General features: G+C 44.0%; 1 protein-coding gene across 5 annotated transcripts in view; it reads right to left on the bottom strand.

Annotated features, from left to right (window-relative positions):
- Positions 1 to 447: 447 nt before the first annotated feature.
- ptprua (protein tyrosine phosphatase receptor type Ua) overlaps positions 448 to 10961 on the bottom strand; it is a 430978-nt gene continuing 420464 nt past the window's right edge. For 3 of the 5 annotated variants that reach the window (XM_037540149.1, XM_037540134.1, XM_037540143.1), the window contains 3 exons: positions 7927 to 8084; positions 3462 to 3597; positions 1109 to 1243 (listed from right to left, as the gene is read on the bottom strand). In XM_037540149.1, the coding sequence (XP_037396046.1) occupies positions 1181 to 1243; positions 3462 to 3597; positions 7927 to 8084 (357 nt within the window). In that variant the 3' untranslated portion in view covers positions 1109 to 1180. Of the gene's footprint in view, positions 1244 to 3461; positions 3598 to 7926; positions 8085 to 8197; positions 8279 to 10961 lie in introns of those variants that run through there. The other 2 variants (XM_037540130.1, XM_037540153.1) reach the window with 2 other exon arrangements.

The following is a 10961-nucleotide window of genomic DNA, read 5'->3' on the forward strand; positions in this document are numbered from 1 at the left end:
AATCACTGTATGAAAACACGTACAGCGCTTTATTTGCATGTCACTACTAAATGGTAGCAGAAGTAAGGCTTACATGACGGATAACCCGAACACTGTTTATATAACTGTATAGGGACCTGTTATTACTATTATTATTAGTGTTACCGAAAACTGAAATGAAGATGCCGTAACAGCGGGCGGATAAAAGCAACATCATGTTTTATTCCTTCATATTTTACACTATTTAGAAAAGAAAACACAATGAATAAATAGAAATTTAAAAAGCAGCTCATTTGGCGAGCGCCTTGTTCCCACAGTAGCACTTCTTTTCTTTCTTCTTCTGTTTTTCTATTTTGTTTTCTTTTCAAAGAGGTTTGCATTGCTCTTGATTCTTGATGAGAAGCGGGTATCCTGGCTCACAGATCGCGACGGGACACCGACAGTACGACAGGCATGCAGATGCGCGAGTGGTGCCCCCTTGCTTTTTTTTTTTTTTTTTTTTGTAACACGCACACGGAAAGAGAAATGGCACATCGGAGACGACATCTAGAAACAGGTTTTGGAAAATATCTACGGTATTTACAACGGAACAATAAATTAATCCAACTGTGCATCGCGTCGAAATACTGATCAGAAGTCCACCTTCTGGTCCCCGTCACGCCGTGGTCTCCTTCAGGGCGTCCTCCGCCTGTCCACATTAGATTGCACCAGGTACAGGGAATAACGATACACACACTCTACATAAACAACATCGCCCGTGTTTTTTTGTTGCTGCGGTCTCTTGGTGTTGTTAGAACACAGCGGGTTCCTCTAGCTCAGTGAGTAAGGCAGAGATTGGCTGAGCTCGTGGAGTCAGAAATCAAAGCGCGACAGTCACCCCGGCCGCGAAAACGGACACAGACGCAGGGGTCTCCGTCGCCGGCCACCGTCCGCACCCGTTCCAGCCCGTTCCCCAGCAGCTCTCAGAGAGGATACATCTTTGCACGATGAGCCAAAAGGAGAGAGAGAAAGACACAAAAGCAAAAAAGTATAATACACAGCCGGTCCCCCACGCCCGCCATCTACATTCCCACGACAGAGAGGCTCGTCCGTCCAGGCCTGAGAGACCAGAGAGAAGAAGGAAAACAGACAGAGATTCAAGGCGCAGACTCAGAAAGGCTCGCTCGCTCCTCCACTGGTGGTCCGGTCACTCGTTCAGGTGTTATCTGACCTCTAGGCAGTCAAGGTACTCCAGGGCCAGGTCATAGCAGAATCGGTACTGCTCCTGGAACGGGATAAAGAAAGCCGGGTCAGCTCGACTGCACGCTGCAGTACATCAACGCCACACACCACGTCCAACGGTTCACGGCCTTTCATCTCAAATCAACGTTAAACGTTCTATTTACCACATTTTAATCATTAATATAGCAGCAAACAACTGAACGGAAAGACGGCCGTGCAACAGCATCGCGAGCAGGGAGTGAAGCCACACCCCCTCTGTGTGAGTGAGTGTGTGTGTGTGTGTGTGTGTGTGTGTGTGTGTGTGTGTGTGTGTGAGTGTGTGTGTGTGTGTGTGTGTGTTTCTCTGGCTTTGTTTTTATAGCCGGTCCGGCCGTGCGTGCATGTTAGTCCTGCCCTGTGGAACCGTCGGCCCTCCCCAGACAGTGACCACCCACACAGCATTGTGCAGCGCTATTGAAGGTGGAATATTCAAATAAGAAGCTCAGGCACCAGATTGTGGTCTTAACTGCTGCAGCTTTTAAGGTGGAACGAGATAATTCATACAAGAAGCTGGTAAAGAAGCTGACCTCAGCTTCATTAAGAGTTGAAATGCATAAAAAAGGGATGAGGAGGCTGCTCCTGCTGGACATTGGGGTAATATTAGGTTAGTTTCAGAGAATCGGTCAGTTTTGTTTGAGACAGCAGCTGGTTAGCTCCCTAGCAGCAACTGTAGTGGCAGTTTGCTAACCCACAGCCTGGCTAACGTTAGTTACATTGCCTGCTGCGCTGCTGCTCGCTCTAATGTCATCATGGTATTCGTACGCCGTTTGTAAAGGGTTTTATGGCCACAAAGATCTGAAAAAGTGTTGTTCGCCTCGGCAATGCATGAATGAATTTGGGGGGCAGAGCTTGTGCGGAACTGTTTTGCTGTTGAGTTCAAATATCAACAGTCGTTCTGCAGAACTTCAGGTTTATTTTGCTACCGAGTTACTGATGTCTTTCCAGTGGTGGTGATGGGAACCAGGCGTCACCATGACAACAACACAGATATAGACAATTTATTTACCATCCAGAACCACCAGAGAACCTACACGACCTACATTGATGTCTGGTTCCTATCACAACCACTGGGAACGGTTTAGACTCTAGAACAGAGCATTCCACAGCAAACCACTCTAATGACCTTATTTACACCTACATTCACTGGCCACTTTATTAGGTACACCTTGCTAGTAAAAGGCTGGACCCCCTTTTTCCTTCAGAACTGTCTTAATTCTTCGTGCCACACTTTCAACAAGGTGTTGGAAACGTTCCTCAGAGATGTTGGTTGGTTATTTGAGTTCCTGCTGACTTTCTATCATCTGGAACCAGTCTGCCCATTCTCCTCTGACCTCTCACACCAACAAGGCATTTTCGTCCACACAACTGACCGCTCACTGGATGTTTCCTCTTTTTCGGACCGTTCTCTGTAAACCCTAGAGATGGTTGTGTGTGAAAATCCCAGCAGATCAGCAGTTTCTGAAATACTCAGACCAGCTCGTCTGGCACCAACAACCACGCCACGTTCAAAGCCCCTTAAATCCCCTTCCTTCCCCGTTCTGATGCTCGGTCTGCACTTCAGCAGGTTGTCTTGACCACCTCTACATGCCTAAATGCAGTGAGTTGCAGACGTGTGATTGGCTGATCAGCTGTTTGTGTTAACAAGCAACTGTACCTAATAAAGTGGCTGGTGAGTGTATATATAATATTTCTCAGTCAGATTGCTGTTAGCTATAAGATTATTTAACTTACTCCTAGACATTTTTGCTTGTTTGGAGTAGCACATTATGTGAACTTCTCACTGTATTACGTGATAATTTAGCTTATTTTAATAAATGTGCTTAAAACAAGCACAACTATCTGCCAATATACACCTAGAAATAAAATATATAGTCTTATTAGTTAATTATTAGTTATTTAGATGAGGATAAAAACGATTTCTCTTGTTAAGACATGGTTTTTGCAGTGTAGATGAGCTGGTCACTGAAACCAGGCGAAAAGGACCCTTTACTGTGTGTCTAATGTGTTGAAAGCAGGAACAGGTCCAGTCCAGTTTAGCTGTGTTTGTCATGTAATAATTCAGGGGTCCTGAACTGCAGCCAATGCTGGGGGGCTTTAAAGCCCTTTAGATGACACCTGGCATGGGAGTGTCCCATTCTATCGGTCAGTGCTTTAATATTTGACAGCAGTTCCATCAATGCATTATCAGGTGTTACTGAACTTCTATCTAAAACGGTTCTTACCATGGTCTCCACCATGTTAGGCTTGGAGTTGCGGAGAGTCTTGACGGCGTAGAAGACGTCCACCATGCTGTGGTGCCGAACCATCTCCATTATCATGGTGCAGGCGCAGAAGGTGCCGCTACGTCCACCGCCGTTCCTGAAACACCACACGGTGCCCTCAACAATCAATCGTGTGATTTAGCCCAGTGTTGAAAGCAGAGAATCCATCAGCGCACAATACATTAACCTTTAAACGTCTAGAGATATTACTGAAGGACAATGTTTAATGAGCTTCATATACAATTAATTATATAGCCAATTACATAATGAACAACAATTAAGATTCAGATTTGCATTTAGTCTTTCTGTGTTTCAATGTCAACAATGACAAAAACGAAGTGAAAAATCTGTGAAAACGAAAAGCTCGTCAAGTCAATTATCCCCTATACCGTAAAATAAAGGTGTGTTCACTGTAGAATTACTAGAGCTTTAATGGTCAATATTCACTTTGATGAAACAATAAACAATACATATACTGCATTTCATCTCTGCTGTAAATTTACAGCAATATGATGTACATTTACACAAATGATCACCTATATTTCAAGGACATTGCCTTTATTTTAATGGCTGCTATTGTTATTTTACTGCTATATTAACATTTATATTGAATGTCGGAATAACTAGTTAAACTTGTAAAACTGTTGACTGTAGATTTGGACCGTTGTGGGAAAAGACACTGGTGCTGTAAATGAACAGGTTTTATCTGGCAGCTCTACTGCTGATCTTAAAAGATTTCAATTCCAACAGTGCGCCTACAAATACATGAGATGATACCAACCACACATTTAAGAGAATCGCCAGACTTTCTCTGCTATAACTGACCTGCAATATTTATATAATTAATGTAAAAACTTTTGGTAGCATATCAGTACAGCCCAGCAGTCAGCTACATGTGGCTCTGTTTTCCTGCCCTGTCGTGGCTCCACAGCTGAATCAGATCAGCAGGTAATAATAAAATAATCCTCCTCTACAGTAAAATAAAGCTCTGCTGATCCTTCAACACAGTTTAACAGTAAATGGTCTTAAACGCTGGAGTTAATGTAGAACTGCTGATTCACCCTTTAACCCTGAAGATCAGCGCAGACGGCTGGTCACCATAGCAACACAGACGACAGTCTCGCCCAGCTAGTAGCTACGAAACGGCAAAGAGAGAGATTTAAGACGGACATCGATAATCTGGAGACGAATGGACTGATTAGTGTTTATAGCCACTCCAGCTGGTTTCCTGATTCGTTTAATCTGCGACGAGAAACTGAAACACTGAAAAGTCAGTTTCTCATTCGCCAGCTTCTTGTTTGAATTTTCCCATTCCACCTTAAATGGTGCCGCAGTTCCATTCTGGCACATCAGGCACCATTTAAGGTGGGATGGGAACATTTAAACATGTCACAAGGCTGAAGTCGCTTCTCATTCTACTTCTTGTTCAAATTTTCCCGTTCAATCTTAACTAGTGCCTGAGGCACCAGATTGTAGCTGCTGCATCATTTAAGGTGGAATGGGACAGTTTGAGTGAGACGCTGGTGAATGGGAAGCGACTTCAGCCTTGTAAAGAAATCGAATTCTGAGAGACGTTTTACAAGAACCTGTTCTACTGTTGTGGAAAAGTTTCCTGCCAGAGATGTGAGAAAAGCAGCTATAGCTGAGCTGAAGCTCAAAGCAGAACAGAGCAATTCTGCGTTTTCACTCATATTACATTTTTATCCTGTGCCAGGACGTCAGCACATACTGAGACACGTCTACAGTCAAGATGGTAAAACATTACGCCTTTAAAATGGACATAAAATGCTGTGGCTCCCAAGGTGGTTTGCTTGTTGTTGAAACGACTCTTTGGCTCTTTTTAACATTTGGGTTGTGACCCCTGGTATAGTAGGTCTTTATAATGCCCTTATAACGTTCTTATTAACCTTCAACAACCCACTAGCTGGTTAGTAACAGCTGCTTTGAGCAGAATTAGTCCCAGAAGCAATTACGCCACCAAAGGAGCATCAAAAACAGCCAGAAGATGGCACACAGAGAAATGCAGAAGTTCTGCAGGGAAGCCATGAAGTGAAAACACCACCTCACACTGAACTGAGATCAGTGCCTCGGGATGCTGACAGAGGAGGAGCTCGACAGCTTTGAAGCCCGACTCTCTGTATCCGCGAGACGCTCTCATTAACACAGAATGCAAGAAGCTTAAAAATGGACTGGAGGATGTAGGTGGAGGGGCTGAGTCCTGAGGCCAGAGTGGAGGAGCCATAAAACTAAGGAAAACGAAGACATGAAAGAGGAGGAAAGGATTAAGCGCCTGAAGCAGCTTTAACTCTGAGGGAACGACTGAGGCTGATGAATGAACGTGGGCGGAGAGATTATTGACCGCAACGTATCGTCAGAGATCCTTTTAGACCTGTGGAGACCTGTATATCAGACAGAACCTGTTTGGCCGTACAGTGTAATTTATTTAAGCCTCGGGTTCATCGTACGACTTTTAGAGTCTTAATAGACTATACGTCTTAATATAAACTATACGTCTGGGCATCACACTATCAGACGGGTTTTTGCTGAATTTTTTGAAATATTGGGAATCCACACTAAACGATTAGGGATCACACACCACTCAACTTTTAAGCTGTCGCTGAACCGAACGGATCTGACTGAACTTGTTACTGGGAGACGCAAATAAACAAACATGTAGCGGCTGCTGCCGTTTTCTCTGCCACTTGCACTGACACAGCACAGATGCAGTAGGTAAACGTTTAAATGAGGATCGTGGATTTAAAGATGTGATCAGTTGGTATTTATAGAGTTTTAAATGCACATAAACTCGATTGTGCCTTAAACTCGGCTCATTAAACTCGGCCCTTTTTAGCATTTTCTTTGTTGACTTGCAGTGTTTTCTTCTTTTGTTGCTCAGTTTTCATTGGTTGTTGCAGGAATCAGTTCCGATTGATGAGAAGTTTACACTACTAGGTTACTAGACTACTAGATTATAAGAGTTGGGTTTAAAATTAAATGTTTGATAAACACGAAGGCCAAAAATCTGAGTCTGTGTCCCTCACACATGACTCGACTCTCAATCCAACTGCCGACCGACCCAAAAATCTGCAGACTACAGCCGACCAGCTCAGACTCGGCCAGACTGAGAATCAGGGCTAAAATCAGGGTGAGCGTCATGTAGTGTAACCCTGTGTTTAGAGAGTCTTGGAACTCACCATCATGTTCCTCGTAATATCTATCTAGTACTTTACAGTCTGTACCTTATAGTTCAGAACTGTAAATAAAGTGTTACCGAACCATCTGGGTAATAAGTGTACTTACCTCATCTATTACAGTTTAGAGTGGAAATATAGATTTTCAAACTTGCAATAAATGAGGTATTATAGTCAAAGCTTCAAAGAAAATTGCAATACATCTTCTTTCCCTTCAGTTTATACTCAGCGCTCTCTTTAGAGAGGACAGAGAATAATTACAGATTCCTCTCATCTCTGTTTCAACTACTTCCTTCTGGGAGGCCCTACAGATCTTTAAAAACTGAGACGATCCACTTCAAGAACGGCTTTTTTCCTATTGTCACAGGGTTACTAAACTTTTCTGAGTATAGTCTGTTCGTAAGACTTCCAGTCTTTGTACAAACTGTATTTTCTATGGTTCTCTTATACTAGTTTTTGCACGTTGTTCACTATACATGCTTAGCTGTGTGTTTATGTGTACAGCCTTGTGCTGCTACAGTGTTGAATTACATCTTGGTGCAGGAGAAGCAATAACCACCAACATGTCGTGTGGCAATAAAAAGGATTGATCAAATAATTGGGAAGAATCTGAGATGCCAGTTTTGGCACCAATAACGGAAAAGAGTGGAGAGCCCTCTCTGGGTTGGGGATGAGCTCTTGCCTCAAGTGGAGGAGTTAATTAAAGTATTTTAGGGGCAGTCGTGGGCTGGAGGTCAGGGAACTGGCCCTGTGACCGGAAGGTTGCCGGTTCGATCCCCAGTGCCGACAGTCCAAGACTGAGGTGTCCTTGTGCAAGACACCTAACCCCCAACTGCTCCCCGGGCGCCGTGGATAGGGCTGCCCACCACTCTGGGTAAGTGTGCTCACTGCCCCCTTGTGTGTGTGTATTCACTAGTGTGTATGTGGCATTTCACTGCATGGATGGGTTAAATGCGGAGGTGGAATTTCCCCGTTTGTGGGATTAAAAAAGTATCACTTAACCTACATAAGGTTGTCATAGCCCTACATCATGGTTATAAATGCTTATTTCGATAGGTGTCACCTGTCACGAAGGCCACTGTAGCTGACTTTGATCAAAATTGGCAAATGTACCCTTTGAGGGACGTCTATGTAGGGTTATGTCAGCTGTTGTGACCAGCTTATGCAGGTGTCATGTAGGCTTATGAACAGAACCCCTTCAGTAAAGCATAACCAATTTTCAGTAAAGTACTCACAGGCAGTGGACCACGGTGCGACCCTCCCCGCACTCCCTCTGCCACTTCTGCACTTGGGCCAGCAGGGTGAGGAAGGCCTTTTTGGAGTCGGGGATGTCACGGTAGGCAGACCAGCGCAGGAACTGGAAATGGCGGACCACCAGGTGACCCTCTTGGAGCTGCAGGAAAGGAAGAGGCACATAGATTTTACTCTCAAACCTAAAGTATCAGGAATGCTCTGCTGATATCAGGGGGCACAACATCGATATCTCCCTCTACTGACTCTACTCCCTCTACTGACTCTACTCTAGCGCTGTACCTTATTGGGGAAGCGATAATCATCGTCCCTTCGGGGGAAGCTCTCGCTCAGGTCCTGTGAAGAGGCAGGAGGGGGATTGTTTCTGACAGTAACACTGAGAGTTTTGTGTGGTGAGCACAGTGAGATACGGGCAGGGAGGGCTGGGACCGGGGGGCAGTTAATTCAGCTGACAGTGGGGTGACATGAAGGTGAGTAAGGGTGACGGTTTGGTTGACAGGTGTGTTGCGGGTGGGGGTTCTCCGACGGGTCGGGATAGTTTGGGAACTACATTTCGGGGAGACAGGTTGGCATTGATGAAGCTGTCAGGGACAAATAAGGTCAGCTAGAAGTGTGGAGCACAGTCAGTCTTCATTCACTCACACACACAGAGCACACTGACCGTCAGAATTGGGCACACAGCTGACTGAACGTGTGTTTTTAGGAAATGTTTACAGACCAGCGTTAACTGGCTAAGTGTGACTTTTAGGAATTTTAAGAATTTTAATTCAAATTATGAGCGAGAAAATTCTGCCCAAACCAAACCTGACCTGATCCACAGCAGAGCGTGGCCTGACAAAAAGTTCTGAACCCGGCTACAGCCCAGCATAAATCGGCTCGGCAAAATCCTCTGACCCTACAAAATTCTGTCAACCGAAGCCAGAAAAACATTCTGTCTAAATCCGACCAAAGCCATAAGGAATTCTGAATAAATCCGACTGAAAGCAGAAGAAATTCCTTCTTAATATCAATCATGGCCAGAAAAATTCTGCCCGACTACAGACGAGAAAATGAAGAGATAAGATAAGATGATCCTTTATTAGTCCCACAGCGGGGAAATTCACAGTATTCCAGCAGCAGCAGAGTAACAGGAGTGAGGCACTCAGTAATAGAAACGGGAAACAGTATAAACATTATAAACATTATAAATAATAAAAGTTAAAGCTAAATCTCGACTATTTACAAAAAAATAAGAATAATGAAATAAGACTTGCCTAATGTTGTCCTAATGTTGTCCTAATGTTGTCCTAATCTGACTGAAACCAGAAAAAAGTGCCAGAAAATTCCTTCCCAATACAACTGAAGCCAGGAAAATTCTGCCGAGAAATTTCTCTGTTTTTTATAAATGCTTTTGTTTACAGTCCAGCACTAACTGGCTAAGTGTGTGGTACTGTAACGAGACGACAGAGTTCAGACGAGCGCAGATCTTGAGAAAAGGTAGATTTAATCTTAGCCAGAGGGAAAACCGAACTCATAGTCACAACACCGTCCAGGAAGTCAAAACACGGATCAATCAATACAGGCGACAGTACCAAAAGGACAAGGCATAAGCTCGAGACACGTGAAGGCAAGGCAGCGGTCAAAATACACAGAACATGAAAATCCCGCTCAGAAGGTCACGAGGATACAATACTTCACAACCTCCTCACTAAAAGCCCAGGCTTAAAGATTATGTCCTAAAAGTCATAAGACACAGTCCACAGGTGTTCCACGATAGGAGGATTGAACCGCGTCTCTGGTCACGTGGGTTCCCTGTGACTCCTGGGAAATGGAGTCCGTGGACTGCGTGATAAAACAAGCTTTAGATAAGACACTCTGGAAATGTTTACATTCCCTGTTTATGTACAAACGGATAGAATAAAACTAATTCCCTCTTCCTGCTTTCTTTCCGAGTATACAATCACCCACATGTCCGGCTGGACACTGAAGGACAACTGACTGCTGAGCCCTCCTGCTACCCACTTCAGACCAGCTGCCCATGCCCCAGCTGCCACCACCTGCCTTGGACGAGCTGCCCACCCTACACTGATGTTCTCATGATCTCCCAGCTATTCCTAATACCAATATTACTGCTATTAATATTAGTAGTATAATAACTCTGTAGGTAGTTTGACCAGAGGAGGACGGGTCCCCCCTGGTGAGCCTGGGTTCCTCCCAAGCTTTCTCCCTCAGTTCTGAGGGAGGTTCTCCTTGCCACTGTTGCCCCTGGCTTGCCCACCGGGGGGTTTCTGTACATTCTTACAGTCCTGTGGAAACTTTGTCTTTTCCGAAATTCTGTAAAGCTGCTTTGTGACAACATCCGCTGTAAAAAGCGCCACAAATAAATTTGATTTGATTTGATCTGAGATAAGATGATCTACCCTAAGCTGATGTACGATAATCTCTATGATAATTATCTTAGATTTATATCACTTCACTCAATGTAAATTTGTATTTGCACGGCTCTATTATCACAACCAATAGATGTTCACTACACCATCTACACAGCACCCAAACAACTGCCTTGATCACCTCACTCAACGATAAGTTGTACATATGATAATACGTTGTTTTTACCTGTCGTTACGTCTGCATTTCAGATTTGGGACTAAGTCTCTGTGGGACTTGCAGTGCTGTGTTAGGACCAAGCTAACAGTGGGGTACATTCACTGCTCCAAGTTTGGCTTAATACTGTACAGATTCAGCTTTTGGACTGTTGGAGCTTGTAAGAACTTTACTTTGTGTATTGCACTGTGAGGATTTTTACAGCCTGTTCGCTTTTGAAAAACATATCTGCTAAACTCAAATGAAAAAAATGATATTCTACTATGTCCTTCATCGGATTAAAAGCAAAAAGCTGTTAGTGTAGTTCAGTTAGACTGCCCTGATACTCTTTTGGCACCACAATTTACCCAAAATAATTACCGAGTGCTTTGAAGTTTGCACCTCACATGAACCCAGTAAATAACTAGAAGCGAAAAAGTTTGATGGCTGATCTAAA

The sequence above is a fragment of the Pygocentrus nattereri genome, chromosome 1 (genome assembly GCF_015220715.1).
Source record: "Pygocentrus nattereri isolate fPygNat1 chromosome 1, fPygNat1.pri, whole genome shotgun sequence".
NCBI lineage: Eukaryota > Metazoa > Chordata > Actinopteri > Characiformes > Serrasalmidae > Pygocentrus > Pygocentrus nattereri.